The 22,492-nt window shown below is 42.2% G+C and overlaps 2 protein-coding genes across 2 annotated transcripts; one reads left to right on the top strand and one right to left on the bottom strand.

The window, feature by feature from the left end:
• Positions 1–11,215: 11,215 nt before the first annotated feature.
• LOC120942553 (olfactory receptor 5B12-like) lies at positions 11,216–12,220 on the top strand. The gene has a single exon (XM_040355528.1). The coding sequence runs from the start codon at positions 11,216–11,218 to the stop codon at positions 12,197–12,199; it is 984 nt and encodes a 327-aa protein (XP_040211462.1). The 3' UTR covers positions 12,200–12,220.
• A 6,235-nt stretch (positions 12,221–18,455) lies between these two features.
• Positions 18,456–19,391, bottom strand: LOC120942815 (olfactory receptor 1019-like). The gene has a single exon (XM_040355741.1). The coding sequence runs from the start codon at positions 19,389–19,391 to the stop codon at positions 18,456–18,458; it is 936 nt and encodes a 311-aa protein (XP_040211675.1).
• Between the last annotated feature and the right edge of the window lie 3,101 nt (positions 19,392–22,492).

Genomic DNA, 22,492 nt, shown 5'->3' with positions numbered 1-22,492 from the left:
CACACTGGTCACTGTCCCCTCTAATGGCTTGGACAGCCTAAACAATCACATGTAGTGCTGTGGTGGAATGCACTGAGTTGATGGTTGAATCCCCAGCTTGGGGGCAAGACTCACGTTTGGCTGGCTAGCTAGCCTTCAATAAAGTGGGGGGGTTCAGTCCCCTTATCTCTACTCACGGATGTTTCCTGGCAGTATCACTGCTACATCCCACCATGACTCCTTTTGCTGGTGACAGATACATGCCGAGCTTCAGACGGCTGCTCACTTCCGGGTTCACGTGATTGCACTTCCTGTGACCCTAGATGAAGTTAGTCAGCTAGATGGTGTGTCATCCAAGCATAATTGGATGTGGGCCATTTTTTGTGTATCTGGGGGCACCCCACTTGCAGACTACCAGAACCACTGGACCAGGGTGATGTGGAAAAGGTTCTTGTCCTCGTCAACATGGGAAAAAGTCCTCTGTAAAGGGTCCCCCCTGGCAAGGTACCCTACCTATGATAGTGGCACGTAGTATGGTTTAGGAGAGGGGGCCACACATTTACCCTTTCTTTATGTGTCTGACTGGTGACCCAACATAGGATATTTACCACTACACATTAGGAATTAGCAGTTTTTCTACACCTTAAAGAGTCAGTCTTCTTAAAATTAGAAGTCAGTAGCTACAAAAGCTGTAACTGATGACTTACTGTGACGGGAGTCACTATGGGCAGGGGGGGGGGGCTTGTGGAACCCATCTTACCTTAGAGAGCTCTGGAAACTTTTTGTCCAGCCCCTCGTATGTGTAAGTTACCCTGTGTCTATTAGGGACACAGGGTGACTGAAAACCCCAGTCGGGTCTGCACTAACCAGACTCATCGTACAACCACACCAGACTCAGAATTTCCTTCTACCCCTGTTATCCAGGGTCCTATAGGTGAGCCAAGAGGAAGTAGGAGCGAGTACCTGTCAAAACCAGGTACCTGCTCCCCCCCCAAAAAATGCCAAATATCCAAGAAGAGGGGGTCTCGAAGCAGAACTTCTCATTTTGCGTGGAGCTCCGCTTTAGGCTGGGATCACATATGAGCATGCAGCGGCTCACAGCAGGAGTCTGGTGTGTCCTCGTTCACCGTTTCAGGCCTGAATTTTTGTCTAAATTCGGACCTGAAATGTACCAAAATACACAAATTGCCCCCCCTCCGGTGTCACATTTGGCACCTTTCAGGGGGAAGGGGAGTGCAGATACCTGTATAATACAGGTATTTGCAAACAATTCCGGGTATAGACTCCCGAGGGGGTCACTCCCCTTCCCGTCCCCCTGCTGTCTTCTGGGAGACACACAGGTCCCAGAACACAGTGGGGACCAGTGAGGACGCACAGCACGACTTACGAATGTGCAGATTAGCGAACCAGGAAGTGAAGCCGCAATGCTTCACTTTCTGATTCCCTCACCAAGAATGGCGGCGGGGGCAGCCGAGAGCCGAGCAATTGCTAGGCTTCTGCTGCCGATATTGGGCGCATCCTGGACAGGTAACTGTCTACAGTATTTATTAAAAGTCAGCCACTGCAGTATTTGTAGCTGCTGGCTTTTAATATTTATTTTTTTAGGCGGACCTCCGCTTTAAGTTATCGTGTCATTTGATTTGACAAAAGTGGAGGACATAACACCAGACTTTTTCATATCCTAATGCCCCGTACACACGATCAGGCTTTTGCCCGGCCAAAAGCACATCGTAATTCCGACGGAATTTCATTGGAGTAAAATAGAACATGTTCTATATTTAAACTCCGACGGAATTTCATTGGAGTAAAATAGAACATGTTCTATATTTAAACTCCGACGGAATTCATCAGAATTTCTCCAATGGGGCACACACACGGTAGGAATTTCCGATGGAAAAAGTCCGTCAGACTTTTTCCATCAGAAATTCCAACCGTGTGTACAAGGCATTAGCTAATTCTTATTGTTCATTATTTGACAAAAGATTAAAGTCCTTCTACAAAATCTGTTTTCTTAATAACTTCACCAGTTATTTTATTTTTTTTGTGGTTGAACTGGATGGACTTGTGTCTTTTTTCAACCTGACTAACTATGTAACTATGTAACTATGTAATAACTTCACCAGTTAAAAAAAAAAAGGCAAACCATTTTTAACTGAAAATGTCAAGAATATTTTACAAAGATATAAAGCTGACAAAATCCATTATACAACGGAGGGCAACCGGAAAGTCAACTTTCCTTGAAGTGACTTCCACAACTTTTAAACCTTGTATATACAGTAAGAGAGAACATTTAATTAGTAAAATAAGACAAGAAAGAGTAAAAGTGTGACAAAAACAGACAACATTTGTTTTGATTATGAAAAGATCGATGTGCCGTGTGTCCCTGAGAGAGAAATGAATTCAGGTGATGCCTCATTTTCTCTAGAGATTCATTTTCCTGATGAGCCATGGGTTAGATGAATCTCAGGTGAATCCAGAGCCAATAGACACTCCTGTGTGCTCCGGAGATGTCAGGGGAAATGTCTGTATTATAAATATATGTACAGAAAACAAACACAACAGCATTGTAGCAGAAATCTCACACAGATTTTTTATTTATTTTTTATATATTAATGTAACATTATTTATCAAAATTATTTCTTTATATTAAACCCAATGCCACTGAACAACCTTTATAGATAGCACTCCCCTTTATCCCTCTTTACCATTCATCTCTGCATTGCAAACAAAAGCTGGGAAGAGACTGAAAGAAGGAAAACCCAACATTTTACCAATCTGTTAAGTCACATGCTTGAAACGGCATTATTTTTTTGTTTTACAGGTTCTTCAGGTTATACACACTATTATTATTATTATTATTATTATTATTATTATTATTATTTAGAAAACACAGCTCACACAAATTATTATTATCATTTTTGTTAACTATATATATATTTATTTATTTTAATTAAAGCAAGGCTCTTCCATAATACTTTCAATGAATGGTCTGTACCACTTTATTTTATCTCATGCTACTTGAACTGAAATATGTCTTACTGTTTCCTAATTCATTTTGCAATTCAAATTTATACTTTATTATATATATATATGTACTGTGATTTTTTTTTTTATAATTCAGGGCTGCCTATTTGCAAAAAGTGATTTATATATATATATATATATATATATATATATATATATATATATATATATATAGAGAGAGAGAGAGAGAGAGAGAGAGAGAGAGAGAGAGAGAGAAAAAGTTCAAGGGGTGAGGTGCACATCATTTACAGCAGGGGTGCCCAACCAGTGGCCCAGGGGCCACATGTGGCCCGCGGAGCCCTCTGATGCGGCCCGCGACCTCCTGCTCTGGGATGGAATAGAAAACTGTTATTAAAGGTATGTTTTATTACTAAAATCACAGTGTATATATGGGCAGATCTGTTCTGCAGTGGTTACTGGGATGCTTTCAAACTGATAAGCAGGTGCAGAGCAGTTTACCTGTGGGTTACCTGCACTGGGCCATAGACTTCTGTTATTACTTGCGAGTTTGGGGAGCTTTCTGAAAGTGCACCAAACCTGCAGAATATAATAGAAGTCTATTGCAAAGTGCAGGAAAGCTGAAGGTACACTCCGTTGCACCCGCGGTGTGGGTAAACTGCAGCGCATCAGTGTGAAAGCAGCCTTGGGCCCCTTTCACACGGTCAGTCCGACCCAATTGGACCCTCCATTCACCTCTAAGGAGTGGCAGATGTAAACCGACTTGTGTCCTACCTCCAATCCAATCAGCAAAAGTATAGTGGACTGTGTCCTCTCTGCATATAGAGAGCATACACGGAGCTGCCATCCGCCTGCTCCGCTAATTATGACCCGCGACCCGTTACCAAGTCACTTAAGTGGCCCTTGCTCTGTAAAAGTTTGGTCACCCTTGAGTTACAGCAACATGTGCGAAGCAATCAAGCCTTCCCACTCGATTAAATCTAGAAAAATCAAAAAGGGATTGCTGCACAAAAATAGTTTTTAATGAAAGTTCGTCAAAAAGACATCAAAAGAGACATCAATGGAGTAAGGCAGTCAATCCCTATTTGATATATAAATACTCCCCTCTGTCAATCCCTCCACTGGCTTCCTCTCGCTCCAAAAAATTAAATTCAAAATACTAACAATTACCTACAAAGCCATCCACAACTCTGCCCCCCCCCAGCTACATCACTGACCTAGTTTTTAAATACCAACCTGTACGTTCTCTTCATTCTTCTCAAGACCTCCTACTCTCTAGCGCTCTCATCACCTGCTCCCATGCTCGTCTCCAGGACTTTTCTAGAGCCTCTCCAAGCCTATGGAACTCCTTACCCCAATCTATCCACCTATCTCCTTCTCTATCAGCTTTTAGAGGATCCCTGAAAACCCTCCTCTTCGGAGAAGCCTACCCTTCCCACACCTAGCTATATTTTCATTTGAGTCCATCTGATCATCCCCCACAGCTAACTACCCTTTGTTCCACTTGACCCTCCCTTCTAGATTGTAAGCTCTAACGAGCAGGGCCCTCTGATCCCTCCTGTATTGATTTGTATTGTGACTGTACTGTCTTCCCTGATGTAAAGCGCTGCGCAAACTGTTGGCGCTATATAAATCCTGTTTAATAATAATAATAATAATATATGTATAATGACACTTTTTGCAAGCAGGCAGCCCTGAATTATGACACACATTGGGGGTTATTTACGAAAGGCAAATCCAATTTGCACTACAAGTGCAAACTACAAGTGCAAAGTGCTCTTGAAATTGCACTGAAAATGGATTTGCCTTTCGTATATAACCCCCTGATATTTCAGTATTTCTTGTTTTCTTTACACATGTGAGTCTCCTTCTCTTTTCATTTGATGTGTTTTTTTTTTTTTTTTATTATTGAATGTGTTTTATAACAAAAAGTAAAAGTTTTGTTTCAAAATTATCACTCTTTTTTTGTTGATAGTGCAAAAAAATAATACCCACAGAGGTGATCAAATACCACCAAAAGAAAGCTCTATTTGTGGGGAAAAAGGGACATACCTTTTATTTTGGTACAACATCACAGGACTGCACAATTGTCAGTAAAAGTGATTCAGTACAGTATTGCAAAAAAAAAAATGCCTGGAAGGGGGTAAAACGGGGCTGAAGTGGTTAAAAAATATATATAATTAGGCATATTTACAGTGTGAAATACAAATGTCCCCTGTCCCCTATCCATAACTGTCCTTCACAACAAGGAGCACATGGAAGGGCAATGCATGCAGGACAGAACCAGAGATATTGCAAATGCATGCATAAGCTGCAGGGCCCCTTCACAGCACCTTGTATTGCTTGCGGTTCTAACCCTTGTTAATTTATGTGAGTCTCCAACAGTGGAACAGTGTTGCCAACCTACCAGATTGAAATTTACTGGCACAGCCACGTTTTTACTGGCATTTCACAAAAGTTACTAAATTAGATTTTTTAGGTGTAAATTTCAGTATTTAGGCTACAAACAAGTACGCTGGGCAAATAGCAATGTGATTTAAGGTAGATATTAAGGTAAACAAAACATAATTTCGTTATTTTCGATATAATAAGGGCAAATTATTTAGTCACAACCACCCCTGCCTCCATCCCCCTCTGCCACCAACACCCCATGCCTTCACCCCCCTCTGCGGTTCCACAATCTCCCCCTGCCTCCAATATCCCTCTCCCTCTGCCTTCAATCTCCCTCTGCCTCCAATCTCCCTTTGCCTCCAATCTCCCCCTGCCTCCAATCTCCCCCTGCCTCCAATCTCCCTCTGCCTCCAATCTCCCCCTGCCTCCAATCTCCCCCAGGCCCCCTGCCTCCAATCACCCCCCTGCCTCCATTGTCCCCTGCCTCCATCCCCTCTGCGGTGCCACCAACAACCCCTGTCTCCATCCCCCACCCTCTGCGGTGCCACCACCCCCCTCTGCGGTGCCACCAATACCCCCTGCCTCCAATCACCCCTACCTCTAACACCCCCTGCCTCCAATCTCTCCCTGCCTGCAATCTCCCCCTGCCTCCATTGCCCCCTGCCTCCATCCCCTCTGCGGTGGAACCGCAGCCACCATCACCCCCTGCCTCCAATCACCCCCCCTGCCTCCAATCTCCATACGCAGTTCCAAGCCGAAACAATCTCGGCTATTTTTACTGGCACATTCCCGCAACCAAGGACATTTACGGACGGGGGAAAAAAGTGCCTGTTTTTATGAACTGTCAGTAAAAATACGGACGGTTGGCAACACTGCAGTGGAAGCACGTGCATTCCAATGGATAGGTAGAGTGCAGGTGGGCCTGGGGGTAGCCCGGTCCTTCTTAAAGGCACATGGGCACACTAGACACCCAGCACATAGCACCATGGCAGCAAAAGTACCCAGTGCGTCCCCTCACCAGTATTACATCAGTAACAAATGAATCGCCCCTGCCCCCACTTATAACTGACCTTCACAGCAAGGAGCACATGGAAGGACAACACATGCAAAACAAAACAAGAGAACATTCCCAGCTCAACTCAGAAACCAGTCAATATTTACAGTGTGTAATATCTTTGTTGTTAACAATATAAAACAATCATGTTAATATCTACACAAGTTTACAGGGTTATGTTCACCTTTACTTAAAAAAAACTGCCTATGAAGGTAAGGGGTGTCTGTAGATGAAAAAAGCTAACTGTGTGCAACTCTGACTAAAATGTAATATGTCACGTATGACGAAACACGTTGGAAGGGCTATGTACACACACTCATTTTACATGTGGGAAAGGGGACCAGTCTTGAATATGACTTATTACTGAGGTTTTAATGTAAGTGCACTACCTTTTAATAAATGTGGAGATATCTACAGTATTGAGCAACATGGAGTTTTATATTTTGCATATACTCAGCATGGCAGGGAATTCTTGCGTGAATCCACAGGCCCTGTTTGCACGGTTGACATTCTTTATTCTTTTTGGAAACTTCTGCTGAGTAGTCAGAGAAAGTCAAGAGATTGTGTCCATCTATTTTAACTGTGCATGTCTTGCGGGACGTTTGAAGGATAACCAGTCTGTCAGCATAGTTTAAGTATTTTACTATCACTGGTCTAGGAGACTTAAGGTTTGGATCTGGTGCTCCCACTCTGTGTGCTTGTTCAGCTACACATGAATTTGGGAGGCCTAAGGCTTCTGGTATCGGGAAGGCACAGAGTTGGAGCAGAGAATGCACTTGATAAGATTCTGGTAATCCTATAATCTGCAGATTTCTTCGAGATCTGTTCTCAAGATCTTCCAGTTTATTGTGAATAATGGTGTGGATTTGAGAGTGCTGCTGGTAAGTGTCGTTGTTTTGATAAACGTGCCTGCTCCCCCTGTTCTTTCCAGAGCTGTGAGATTCCCGAAGCCATGGCTGAGTTCACTGCTGTGGTGATGGTGGGGATTATTAGGGCTGCTACTGCTTGTGTTTTTTTTTTACAAAGGCATCAGGGTAGGAATCCCTTATAGCACCTGGCTGTGCCCAGCGGCCCTCTTGTCCCCATCAGATGGGAGACTCTGTGGTACAGTGCGAGTGGGAGCCGGGGAGCTGGAGCTGGAATTGGTGAGTAACTTCTCCATAGCAAGAGCGAGTCAGCCCGCAGCAGCTGCGGGTGATTGGTGTTCTGTTGGCGGGTTTTGTATGCCAAATGTGGCTGGTCTGCAATGGAGCCGCTGTGTCCCGCTGTCCTTACATGTGGTGCCAGAACCAGAAGCATTTGTAGATATTGATGGAGGCAGCTATCTTAAAACAAAATTCCAGACACGAAAAATGGTATTTAAACATATTTCTCGGCTCTCCCTCATGCTGGAGGGTCTTCGGCCATACAGGTAATCTTTTCATGGTCATGCAAAAATATACAGAGGGCCAGATCCACGAAGCAGTTTCGCTGGCGTATCTATTGATACGCCACATAACTTCTAGTTTGCTCCGGCGTATCTTTGTTTTGTATCCACAAAACAAGATACGCTTGAAGCTGGGCTAGATCCGACTGGCGTACGTCTTAGTACGCCGTCGGATCTAAGGTGCATATTTACGCTGGCCGCTAGGTGGCGCTTCCGTCGATTTCCACGTCGAGTATGCAAATTAGCTAGATACGGCGATCCACGAACGTACGTCCGGCCGGCGCATTTTTTTACATAGTTTCGTAAGGCTTTTTTCGGCGTAACGTTACCCCTGCTATATGAGGCGTAGCCAATGTTAAGTATGGACATCGGGCCAGCGTCAAATTTTCCGTTGTGTACGTCGTTTGCGTAAAACGTTCGCGAATAGGGCTTTGCGTAGAATTATGTTCACGTCGAAAGCATTGGCTTGTTGCGGGTTAATTTGGAGCATGCGCACTGGGATACCCCCACGGACGGCTCATGCGCCGTTCATAAAAAACATCATTTACGTTGGGTCAAGACATATTGACATAAAACACGCCCACAACCTAACCATTTGAATTTGCGCGCCCTTACGCCGACACATTTACACTACACCGCCGTAACTTAAGGAGCAAATTCTTTGTGGATACGGGAAATAAGCTGTAAGTTACGGCGGCGTAGTGTATCTGAGATACGCTACACCGGACGTAAAAAAGCGCCACGCTACGTGGATCTGCCCCAGAGTTTCTAGTGGAAAAAATTAAAAGCTGTCAGATATTATGTGATATCATCACCGACCCGACACCGGGTTTAGTTATATTAAATCTAGGTATTAAAAGTTTCCCTCAACCCCTACCGTAAGATCATAGCAGACCTTCTACTGTTAGTCAAATTAACTATCACAAGGAGTTGGAAAAAGAGAGCTAACCCCTAAACCACCAGAAACTGTCTGCATCACCCACCAACATTACTTATATGAAAGGACACTAGCCCTACAAACTGAAACACAACTTTTTTTTGAGAATCATTACAAATAGAATATATAATCTGGGTCTAACCCATATGGAATTCTAATTCCGCGTACACACCATCATTTTTCCTGTCGTTCAAAAACCCATCATTTTTCATGACCTGATTCCTCTCCAGCCTGGCTTGCAAAAAAAGTCCGACCAAAGCGCGGTGACAAACAACAACTACGACGGGACTATAAAGGGGAAGTTCCTTTGAAATGGCGCCACCCTTTGGGCTGCTTTTGGGCTGCATACTTGATGCACGTTTTTTTTTCCCCTTGGAAAAGCATACAGACGACCATTTTTCACGACGAGAAAAAGACTGACGGCAAACACGACGAGAAAAAAGAGAGCTGGTTTCAATTTTTTTGCGGGCAGTTATTTTGTTGAGAAAACTGCTAGGGTGCATACACACAGCCGCTTTTCTCGACCAGTATAAAAAATGGCAGTTTTCTAGTCGTGAAAAACGGTTGTGTGTGTACGAGGCATTAGAATTCACTCTATATGACAGTAACCAGGGCCGGCCTTTGGGGTGTGCGAGCTGTGCGGCCGCACAGGGCGCCATGGGCAACAGGGGCGCCCTGCGGCCACCCAGAGGCGTACTAAGGGGGGGCGAGCCGCCCCCGGGTACCACACACTGTGGGGGTGTCAGACCGGCACCCCCCTCCACAATTGTTTTACACCCGCGGTGGCATTTTTTTCCTCTATGTGTATGTTTAGGTGACCAGGGGGCGAGGGGTGAAGATGGGGGGGGGGGGGGCGCCACAGAATTAGCTCACACAGGGCGCCTGAACACCTAAGGCTGGCCCTGACAGTAACCCTTATCTTCTTAACCATTTAAGGACCCCTTCACGCCGATATACGTCGGCAGAATGGCACGGCTGGGCACATCCACGTACATGTACGTGGCTCTTTAAGCCCAGCCATGGGGTCGCACTCGCGTGCCGCGGGCACATGCACGTGACCCGGTCCGAAGCTCCGTGACCGCGGGCGCGGGACTCGTGGACCCGATTGCCGCTGGAGTCCCGCGATCGGTCCCCGGAGCTGAAGAACGGGGAGAGCTGTGTGTAAACACACCTTTCCCGTTCTTCACTGTGGCGCTGTCATTGATCGTGTGTTCCCTGATATAGGGAAACACGATCAATGACGTCACACGTCCAGTCCCACCACCCACAGTTAGAAACACAAATGAGGTCACACATAACCCCTTCAGCGCCCCCCTTGTGGTTAACTCCCAAACTGCAATTGTCATTTTCACAGTAAACAATGCATTTTTAATAAATTTTTTGCTGTGAAAATGACAATGGTCCCAAAAATGTGTCAAAATTGTCCGAAGTGTCCGCCATAATGTCGCAGTCTAAAAAAAAATCGCTGATCGCCACCATTAGTAGTAAAAAAATTTTTTTTTATAAAAATGCAATAAAACTATCCCCTTTTTTGTAAACGCTATAAATTTTGCGCAAACCAATCGATAAACGCTTATTGCGATTTTTTTACCAAAAATAGGTAGAAGAATACGTATCGGCCTAAACTGAGGAAAAAAAATTATGTTTTATATATTTTTGGGGGATATTTATTATAGAAAAAAGTAAAAAATATTGCATTTTTTTCAAAATTGTCGCTCTATTTTTGTTTATAACGCAAAAAATAAAAACCGCAGAGGTGATCAAATACCACCAAAAGAAAGCTCTATTTGTGGGGAAAAAAGGACGCCAATTTTGTTTGGGAGCCACGTCGCACGACTGCGCAATTGTCAGTTAAAGCGACGCAGTGCCGAATCGCAAAAACTGGCCGGGTCCTTTAGCTGCCTAAAGGTCCGGGTCTTAAGTGGTTAATATATATTTTTTTATACGTAAGCTTGCCTTGCTTTAGTACCTTGACAAGTTCTATGTTCTGTTTGCATGAAAATAACTGTATGATTTAGGAAAAGACTTCAAATAATATGTATTTTTGTTTCTGATGCTGCAGGAATAGCCACCATATTTTTTGTGTCGCGGGTGATGGACAACTGAAATAACGTTCTGATCTACGAGTCTATGAAATAACGTTCTGATCTACGAGTCTATGAAATAACGTTCTGATCTACGAGTCTATGAAATAGCTTTGACGATTTAGCCAATATCTGAAAAATTTTGATAATAAACAAATAACACCACTAAGAGCAGCAAGAGATGTTTTCTGAAGTATTTTTAAGTCCCCATTAGCATTTTGTAAAATAATATTAATGTTTTAAATAGCTTATCAAGTTATCCCATAAGTTGCAGGAAAAAAAGCTGATTTTATATATTTTATTGCCACACATTTTCCTGATTTCTTTAAATAATAATATTTTTTATTATATAAAAAATTGCAATGGAAAATCAGACCATTTTGAAGGATTTTTTTCTCTCGGGATTATCTGACCTCCCAGTTCTGCAGCCCCCTCTCTTCCTCTTCTTCCTCCTCATCTACCTTCTGACATTAATCTGGAATTTGCTGATCATTGTCCTCGTAGTCACCGACTCTCACCTCCACGTTCCTATGTATTTCTTCCTTGGGAACCTGGCCAGCATAGACCTCTGTACTTCCTCGGTCACTGTCCCACGAATGTTATTTGACCTTCACACCAAGACGAAGAAGATTACCATAAAGTCATGTATAACCCAAGTCTTCTTCTTTATGTCCTTTGGCATGTTGGAGGCGTTTCTGTTGGCTGTCATGTCCTATGATCGATACACCGCCATTTGTCAGCCATTACATTACACACAGATCATGAGTTGGAAAGTCTGTGTACAGTTGGCTTTAAGTGTGTTGATTCTCAGTTTTATCTATTCTTTAGTCCACACACTCTATGTCTTTAAATTGACATTTTGTGGATCGGATATTATAGAAAGTTTCTTCTGTGACCTTCCACAATTGTTTCAGATCTCCTGCAGTGACACCTTCATCAACATTCTGCTTGTCTATCTTCTGGGTGGAATTTTTGCAGGTGTGTCTCTAATAATGACCTTCCTGCCCTATGTCTCTATTATCAAAACCGTTTTGAAAATACAAACAAAAGGAAAAAGAAGTAAAGTTTTCTCCACATGTACTTCTCACCTGACTGTGGTGTTTATATATTATGGCTGTGGTGTGTTTAATTATTTTCGACCAAATACTAGCCATCATTCTACCGTTGACAAAGTGGTGTCAATCTTTTATACAGTGATCCTTCCTCTCCTCAATCCTCTCATTTACAGTCTGAGGAACCAGGATTTAAGAACAGCATTACAAGATGCTTTAAGGAAAGTCATCCCCATCTCAACAAAGAATTCTTCCAAACGAAACCCCTTATTCTTAGATACTAAAAATATATAGAAGCACCATTCTTAAAAATCTCACCACTATTCATTATGCTACTCCAGGAAACCTGGATAAATTATAATTTTTTTGTTTAAAAAAAAAGGTCTTCCATCAAAAATAAACTTTTTTAAAACAAGGTTGAAGAGTTTCCTAAAATATGAAAATTATGTGAAAAATTAAAAAAAAATATTACTTGGGTATAGAAGGGATGAAAATGGATATGGCCAGCTTGTGTTTTTGCAAGCACCATATCCTGAAAATAATAATATGCACAAACAAAATATTTTTTTAGGTGTCACAGTGATGTCAACATAATTTCCATAAAAAAGATACATTTTAACTTATTAAAAAAATAATGATTCTTTTTAACCAGAAATATATATAAAATAATTGATAATTGGCTAATTGGCTGACCTAGAGGATAGATACTGCAGGAGCAATATTACGTTATAGCAAAATCAGTTAAAATGGTAGAATTGTGTACATTTTTGGAGAAAATGATAGCCAACCTCGTACCATCCATACCCCCTCATGATATCATCATTGATTGGGCACATAGGCTTCCCAAACCAGCTTTACTCCCTGACCGGGTCCCCAGGGATGTTATTGCCAAGAAACACTTTTATCATATTAACCACTTGCCTACAGGGCACTTTCACCCCCTTCCTGCCCGTGCCATTTTTCACCTTTCAGCGCTGTCACACTTTGAATGACAATTGCGCAGTCATGCAGCACTGTACCCAAATACATTTTTTATCATTTTTCCCCACAAATAGAGCTTTTGTTTGGTGATATTTTATCACCCCTGCGGTTTTTATTTCTTGCGCTATAAACAAAAGAAGAGGGACAAGTTTGAAAAAGACACAATATGTTTTACTTTTGTACTATAATAAATATCATTTTTTTTTAACAAATTATTTCCTCAGTTTAGGCCCATACATATACTTCTACATATTTTTGGTAAAAAAAATCGCAATAAGCGTATATTGATTGGTTTGCGCAAAAGTTATAGGGTCTACAAAATAGGGGGTAGATTTTTAGCATCTTTATTATTATTATTTTTTTACTAGTAATGACGGCGATCAGCGGTTTTTATCGTGACTGCGATATTGCGCCGGACACATCGGACACTTTTGACAAATTTTTCGGACCATTCACATTTATACAGTGATCCCTGCTATAAAAATGCATTGATTACTGTATAAATGTGACTGGCAGGGAAGGGGGTTAATACTAGGGGGCGATCAAGGGGTTAATGTATTCCCTAGGGAGTGATTCTTACTGTGGGGGAAGGGGAGTGACTGGGGGAGGTGACCGATGGTTGTCCCTATGTACAAGGGACACACGGGACACAAAGGACACACCATCGGTCTCCTCTCCCTGACAGGACGTGGATCTGTGTGTTTACACACACAGATCCACGGTCCTGCTCAGTTACTGGGCAATCGCAGGTGCCCGGCGGCCGCGAGCACATCAGGTCCCCAGTGACGCGGTGTGCGTGTCCCCTAGTGGCTTTTAGAGGCACAACGTCATATGACGTCCACCCAGAACAATAGGGTCTGCCCCCCACCGTCATTTGATGGCGGATGGTGGAGAAGTGGTTAGGGACCAAATTATGCTGGCTGCCCGGCAGCGCCTATCTCTGCCAAAACCCTACTCAGGAATAACACTGTTCCCTGACTTGTCACAAGATACTATGCAGGTAAAGAAGAATTTAAACCAAATTACAAAAATTGTTCCCAACCATAAGATTATATACCGCTGGGGATTCCCTGCCATGCTCCTTATTGAAAGGGACAATGTCCTACAAGGTTGTCTCTCTTGAAAAGGGCCTGTCTCTACTCCACAGATGGAATCTGATCCCTGATGAGGAAGAAGACATTGCTGATGACTCTTTCCAAGAAGCTTCAGCCCCTACTTGAATTACGTCTCACCATCTCCCTACTGTATCTACTGGTCATCTTATCTGACTTTTCCATGTTATTCCTCCTAACCTTGTTACCATATCATAGGCCTGTTTTTCTATGTTTCATTGTATTGTGGAGCTTCTGTTTTCTAGCGAAGACCCACTTGGCCGTCTGGATTTGTTATATAGGGGTTTTGTTTTTGTGTAGGAGCCACCTATGCAGTTGCTTATGATCTGTAGTTCACTATCCTGCAGTGTTTTGTTGTTTTTCAGATTCTTTATCCTCTATCCAGCATTGTCATATGATGCTGCCCTAGTCTGTTTCCTGGCATTCAACAGTAACCTTGGCCTTAAACAGGGCATTCCCTGGTCTCATTGCCCTCATCTACTTCTTGAAAACAGCTGCTCTTTCTTTCAACAATGCCAAATAGACTTTTCTCTCTGAATGTAAGTGGGCTGAATAGCCCACACAATCGCCAAGCCTTGTGGGATGAGGCTTTACAGCAACAATGTGACATTGTGTGTGCCCAGGGTGCACTTTTTTTAAATGCATACATTTTTTATTTATTTTCAGAATGTACAGTACAAACAAGGGGTGTACGATGCATTAATACACCAATCAATCAGTAACACGTGTAGCCATTCTGAAGAGTTTCTCAGTTGCACATTGTAGTGCGTTAAACAGTACATCCAATAGAGGGACTAAAAGTCCAGGAGTAATAGTGTATAAGTAACAAATATAAGAGAACCTAAACAGAAATTAACAAAGACTTATGACTAACTATGCTCTGGTTTTATTAGTTGCACATGAGAGCAAGATAGAAATTGGGCTGTATATAATCTGCAATACAACAAGTGACAATGGTATTATGAAGTGATCCTCATCAAATCCTACATCTATGTTGTAACGGATCCCCCACAATTCCCCATATGGGCTGTAACAGAATGTCCCACACTCCACTTGAGTGTTTCCGTCATATACCGCTTCCTATCAGTCTGGATAAAGATATTGGATATTCCAGCTGCCCTCAACACACAACAAGACGTGCTAAACATGTAGGGGTAGATCCACGTAGATCAGTGCATATATCCGCCGGGCGTAGCGTATCTAAGATACACTACGCCGCCGTAATTTTTTTTTTTAATCCTCAAAGAATTTGCGCCGTAAGTTACGGCGGCGTAGTGTATCTTTGGTGGCGTAAGGGCGCGGAATTTAAATGGATGTGATGGGGGCGTGTTTTATGTAAATACGTCATGACCCGACGTAAACAATGTTTTTTTTTTAATGCGCATGCGCTGTCCGTGGGGGTATCCCAGTGCGCATGCTCGAAAATAAACCGGAACAAGCCAATGCTTCCGACGGTGATGTCATTCTACACAAATCCCTATTCGCGAACGACTTACGCAAACAACGTAAAAAATTCAAAATTCGACACGGGAACGACGGCCATACTTAACATTGAGTACGCCTCATAATAGCAGGGGTAACTATACGCCGGAAAAAGCCGAACGCAAACAACGTAAAAAAATGCGCCGGCCGGACGTACGTTCGTGGATCGCCTTAACTAGCTAATTTGCATACTCGACGCGGAATTCGCCGGAAATGCCACCTAGCGGCCGGCGGAAAAATGCACCTGAGATCCGACGGCGTACTAAGACGTACGCCTGTCGGATCGATCCGAGATGCAGTCGTATCTTGTTTTGTAGATCAATAGATACGCCGGCGTAATTCTTTTGTGGATCTGCCCCGGAGTGTTTATTAGAACCAATAATACAACCTTATATACAGTTTAAAGAGGAGATAACCTGAACATAAATCAACATGAGCTAATTAACTAATCATTTACCCAGACTAGGCGACTCATAGATATGACCTTTCAGAGTAGACGTCACGTCTCCGCTCACCCGCTATACAATACACATTATCATAAGTGTAAAGACTGGGCTTGCCCCTTTCGGGATTGCCTAAAGCTTCGCAGAAACTTATGTCCTTTATTCTTTTGGCCGCAAAGAGAGACATCCCTAGGCATTGGCTCTCCACTTCACCCCCCACTTTTCATCACGTTCTTTCAATCATAGCTGATACACGTAGGATGGAACATTTGACCGCTAAGGCCGGGTACAGACAAGCAAACATGTACGATGAAACCGGTCCGTCGGACCGTTTTCACCGTACATGTCTGCCCGGGGATTTCTGTATGGTGGCTGTACTCACCATCATACAGAAATCCGCGCGTAAACAATACGCGGGGCGTGTCCGCGCCGTCGCCGTGACGATGACGCGGCGACGTGGGCGGCCCTGCCAGTTCAATGCTTCCACGCATGCGTCGAAGTCATTCGAAGCATGCGAGGGATGGCGGGCGCTCGGACATGTACGGTAGGTCTGTACAGACGACCATACATGTCCGAGCGGGCAGGATTTCAGCGGGCTGTTTTAAAACAAGTCCAGAAAAAGGCCCGGCGGGCAAATGTTTGCTGGAATCCTGCCCGCTCGCACCTACACACGACCGAACATGTCTGCTGAAACTGGTCCGCAGACCAGTTTCAGCAAACATGTTCGGTCGTGTGTACGGCCCATAAGATTGAAGACACTTTACCTCTTTTTAATACAATGTGGAAATTATGGGACGAATCTGAGTTTACACCAGACTCTACATCTGAAACTGTTCATGATACTTGACCCTCATGGTGTCTCCATCTGTTTGTATTTTGTTTTCCTTTTCCCTTTTTCTTATTCGGAGCTAATTATTCTCTCCAAGATATGTTTATCTTAGGATACAGTTTGTCAAAAATGCTTTGATGACTCCTTGCTAAACATTGTTTTGCCTAATTATACCTGTATCCATGATATGCTTTAAATGTGCTCTGTTTGTATAACCGAAAGTTGAAATTCCTTTTCTTTTGTAATACGCTGTATGATGTTCTCAAACTTCTATAAATAAACAATAACAACAAACAAGTGTAAACACAGGACATCTTCACACAATAGCAGGGTCAATTATCACAGATAACAGACAGATGGTCGGAGGTGAGGACATTAGCATCTAACGGTGTCCCAACATTATGAATGAGTCACTCTTACAATTAACCCGTTGAGTTCAGAATCAACAAACAGTAAATAGTTCTTTACAGATATCCTGGAATATATTGTGGATAATAATCCCATCTCAGGTAGTCCAAGATATCATTCCTCTGTCATCCTATGCCCCTAGTGGACATAGGATGATTTTAGACATAAGAGGGTCCGGTGATGTCCCGGGTGAGTTTGTCACATGGACCTTAATAAATCAGATTTTACAGCCCATATATTGTAACCAAGATCCACAGTAGATCCGTTTTCTCTTTTGCTATCTTTTGAACCTTGAATGTGTCCTAATGAAGCCTAACGGTGAAATGCGTTGATGCACAAAGGGGCTCGCTGTACAATCTGTATAATTTTATATGATTTTTAACAATTTTTGAATGTTATGTCTATATCATGTATTTTTCTCTTAAATATTTATATATTTTTTTCAATTTCTCTATTGTTTTCTATTCTATTGCCTATAAGGTCCGGCCTATGGGTACCCTTTTTTCTTGTTCCCTCTCAAATTTACGGATTTGGCGATGTTAGTGCTCCCCCTATTTTCATTATCGACATTATCATATCCTGTAATGCAATTGAATTAAAATGCCCCCCTCGGCTTATACTCGAATCACCTTTTTGCGCCTGATCTCCCGGACTTTGGGGACCCAGTTTGGACCGACCGTAGGTCTCCTGGACCCCAAACTTGGCATACATGTCTTCCTCTACAAGTGTGCAAAGCTTATTTTCCGGAGGACCTACGGCCAGGGAGCACCGATTTCTCAAAGCCGGGCACCCCTTCCATAGACTCCCATGTTAAATGGTAATTTCTCCGGTGATTTTAGGGGACCCGGTACCAGCCGGTCGTAGGTCTCCTGGGCCTGGAACTTGGCACACATGTAGCCCCATTTCTCCTCTACAAGTGTGCAAAGTTTGTGGAACCTACGGCTGTGGAGCACCGATTTTTCAAAGCTAGGCACCACTTCTATATACTCCCATATTAAACGTCAGTCTAGTCATGGACACAGTGAGGCATGGGCATAGGGAGGCATGGACACAGTGAGGCATGGGCACAGTGAGGCATGGACACAGTGAGGCATGGGCACAGTAAGGCATGGGCACAGTGAGGCATGGGCACAGTGAGGCAAAGTGAGGCACAGTGAGGCATGCAGATGGACACCCTAGGCTTATACTCGAGTCAATATGTTTTCCAATTTTTTGGTGGTAAGATTAGGCGCCTTGGCTTATATTCGGGTCGGCTTATACTCGTGTATATACAGTAGGTTTAGTTACAGTGAATTCTATACTGCGTTGGGGAGGATCTTCTTTAAAACATTTCGGGATGCTTTTCTGATATCCTGGTTCCTCAGACTGTAAATCAGAGGGTTGAGGAGTGGAAGGATCACCGTGTAAAACACGGACACCCCTTTGTTACCAGCAAACCGATGGCTTTCATTTAGCTGAAAATAATTAAAAAATACGGAGCCGTAAAATATAAACATTACAGTAAGATGAGGGGTACATGTAGAGAATACTTTACGTCTACCGCCCCCAACTTTCATTTTTAGGACGGTTTGGAATATATAGACATAGGACAGGAAGGTCAGCGTCAGACATCCGATAGTAATGGAGCCACCAAAGATAAAGAGGAGAAGAACGTTGATGTGGATGTCACTGCAGGAAATCTGAAGCAACTGAGGAAGGTCACAGAAGAAACTTTCTATAATATCTGATCCACAAAATGTTAAATTGAAGGCATGAAGTGTGTGAACTAAAGAGTTGGTAAAACTGAGACAACACACGATGGACATCAACTGACCACACACTTTCCAGCTCATGATCTGTGTGTAATGTAATGGTAGGCAAATGGCGGAATATCGATCATAGGACATGACAGCCAACAGAGAAACCTCAGAAGTAGCACAGAATATAAAGAAGAAAACTTGGGTTATACAAGCCTGTATGGAAATCTTTCTTGTCTTGGTGAGAAGGTCAAATAACATTCGTGGGACGGTTAATGAGGAACAACAGAGGTCCAAACCGGCCAGGTTCCCGAGGAAGAAATACATAGGAACGTGGAGGTGAGAGGAAGTGACTACGAGGACAATGATCAGAGAATTCCAGATTAATGTCATAAGGTAGATGAGGAGGAAGAAGAGGAAGAAAGGAAGACGAAGAGCTGGAAGGTCAGAAAATCCGGAGAGAATTAATTCCTTCAAAATTGTCTGATTTCCCATTGAAACAATTTAAATCCCTTTTGTTAATTTTATATGAAATATTTAGGAAAGATTGTACAGTAATAATATACAATTCATCTTTTTTTGCTGCAATTCAGAGAGTAAATTGATTTATTACAATTCACAATATCTAATGTTGAATTTCTAAAACAAACTTGAAACATTAAAAACACAAATCTTTTGCGAAAAGGTTGGCTACTACTATAAACAATCGCAAATGTTATAATTCTTCTCTTAAAACCTGAGATGTTGGTGAAAACATCACATTTTCTGTCTAATATTGGCTTAAGAAAGTTACCAAAAAATATACTCTACAAGAAGCATTAAGTCAATAAGCCTAAAATGGTATTTTATTAACCTCCCTGGCGGTATGATTCTGTCTGGAATTACGTACCAAAAGCGGTACAGTTATTTTGCAAGGAAATTTGGCATTTTATACTGTAGGCCTGTAATTTTTAGAAATAACTCACTTAAATCTGACCAAGCAAGAGTGTAGTAGGCATCCCGGGTATGATTTTTTTTTTAAAACAAAATTATAAATTATAATATAATAAATAATTATAAATAATTATAACAATAATTATTCAATAATGTAATCAACTCAAAATCACTGAAATTTGCTCAGTTGCAGAATTGTCGCTGTCATTATTTTTTTTTTTTTTATGACGAATTTCCCCACAAAGTGATTATAATTTATTATCGCTGTTTTCTAGCTGCTCTGAAACTATTTTTGACATAAAGGGACACTTTTGGACAATCTACAGTTTTTAGGCAGAAATTAAATTTTTTATTTTTATAAAAGTACATGTAGGACACTGGGCAGACCACTAGGGACAAGGGGGGGGGGGTGTATTTTTTACATACAGTACTGTAATCTATAAGATTACAGTATACTGTATGTAAAGTGTTTGTTTACTTTTTTGAATTTGGCGCCGTTCTCCGCTCCCGTGCGTCGTAACGTCGCAGGGAACGGAGATCGGCGGCACACGGGGAGACTGTGAATCGAGCGAGGAGGTCCCGCTCGCTCACACAGCGGGGTGGCATCGCTGGATCCAGGGACAAGGTGAGTAATTTGCCTGTGGATCCAGCGAAAGGTAAGCCGCACCGCTGCACGTCCACCCCGAGCGTGACTCGGGGATACCGATTTTAGCATTGAAAACCAACCCCGAGTCACGCTCGGGTTTACCGCCAGGAGGGTTAATCAGATTTTCTTTTTTATAATTTTAATGTATTTCAGGGGTTCAGACATTCCCTCTTCTTCTGTACTACAACAGCTAGATATTAGAAAAACTAAATAATAAAATTCATATAGTAAAAGGATTTATTATAAACTATATTTTAAATTTGGTAAAAAGGGAAGAAATGTTGTCAAAATTACCCCGCAAAAAATAAATAAATAAAAAAACACAATATAAGAGTCAGTAATTTAGTCAAAATAATGATCAATAAGTCTAAAATGGCATTTGTATAAAACATAGTATAGCTCCCGTTTATTAATGTTAAGTAATATAGGGCCAGATTCACAGAAGAAGTACGCCGGAGTATCTACTGATACACCGGCGTACTTTCAAATTTGCCGCGTCGTATCTTTAGTTTGAATCCTCAAACCAAGATACGACAGCTTCTGGCTTCGATCCGACAGGCGCCTTCGGATCGTAGGTGCAATACTTCGGCACCCGCTGGGTTTTCCGCGTCGGGTATGCTAATTAGCTTTTTTCCGTCGATTCACGAAGGTACGCGCGGCCGTCGCATTCTCTTACGTCGTCTCTAGTCGGCTTTTCCCGGCGTATAGTTAAAGCTGCTATTATGTGGCGTATAGATAGACTTTCCATGTTAAAGTATGGCCGTCGTTCCCGCGTCGAATTTAGATTTTTTTTTTTGCGTAAGTCGTCCGTAAATAGGAAAGGACGTAACTCACGTCTAAGTTAAAAAAATGACGTCGGTGCGACGTCATTTTGCGCAAAGCACGGTGGGAAATTTCGAAACGGAGCATGCGCATTTCAATTGGCGCGGGGACACGCTTCATTTAAATGAATCACGCCCCCTACCCGCCCAATTTGAAATACGCCGCCAGAAATACACTACGCCGCCGTAACTTATGGCGCAAAATCTTCCTGGATTCGAAATTCGGCCAGGTAAGATACGACGGCGTAGCGTATCTCTGATACGCTGCGCCAGGGCAATTCTTTGTGAATCTGGCCCATAGTATATATAGAATATAGTAATAATATACAGTTCACTTTTTGTTGCAATTTAGAGAATTGATTGATATATTACAATTCACAACATCTATTGATACATTTCTAAAACATATTTTAAACTGGAGAGTTTTTTGCAGAAAACCCGAGCCGGTCTCTTATTACTTATAAACAAATGTTGTCATTTTTCTCTGAAAATCTCAGATGTTGGTGAAAATATCACATTTGCTGTTCAATTTGTGGTTAAGAAAGTTACCAAAACAAAAAAAATAAAAATAAACGAAATAAAAGAGAGCCGAACCAATGGTCAATAAGTCTGAAATGGTATTTTATAAGATAATCAGAAAAATAATAATAGTTGTAATGCATTTTAGAGGTTCAGGCACGGCCCCTTCTTCTGTACTACAACAGCAAGATAAAAGAAATATTATTCATAATAGAAAAATAATAATAAAATTTATATAATAAAATTATTTATTAAAAAAAAAAATTGTAAAAAAGGAAGAAAAGTCAAATAAAAAAGTCATATAGTAAAAGGCTTTATTATTAAACACTTAGGGGCAGATCCACACACATCTGCGCCGGGCGCAGCGTATCTAAGATAGGCTACGCCGCTGTAACTTACTTTTGTTTGGTTTGAATCCGCAACGAATTCACGGCGTAGTGTATCTCTTGCGGCGTAAGGGCACGGAATTCAAATGGATGTAATGGGGGCGTGTTTTATGTTAATACGTTGTGACCCGACGTAAACAACGTTTTTTTTTAACTGCGCATGCGCCGTCCCTGGGGGTATCCCAGTGCGCATGCTCGAAATTTAACCTGAACAAGCCAATGCTTACGACGGTGACGTCATTCTACGCAAATTCCCATTCGCGAACGACTTACGCAAACGATGTAAAAAAT

The sequence above is a fragment of the Rana temporaria genome, chromosome 6 (assembly GCF_905171775.1).
Source record: "Rana temporaria chromosome 6, aRanTem1.1, whole genome shotgun sequence".
Classification (NCBI taxonomy): Eukaryota; Metazoa; Chordata; class Amphibia; order Anura; family Ranidae; genus Rana; species Rana temporaria.
The sequence above is the reverse complement of the archived record's forward strand: the minus strand, read 5'-3'. Positions and strand labels throughout refer to the sequence as shown.

Excerpts from the sequence above, each read along its gene's own strand:
- LOC120942553 (XM_040355528.1), top strand. The coding sequence starts at position 11,216 with ATGGAAAATCAGACCATTTTGAAGGATTTTTTTCTCTCGGGATTATCT.
- LOC120942815 (XM_040355741.1), bottom strand. The coding sequence starts at position 19,391 with ATGGGAAATCAGACAATTTTGAAGGAATTAATTCTCTCCGGATTTTCT.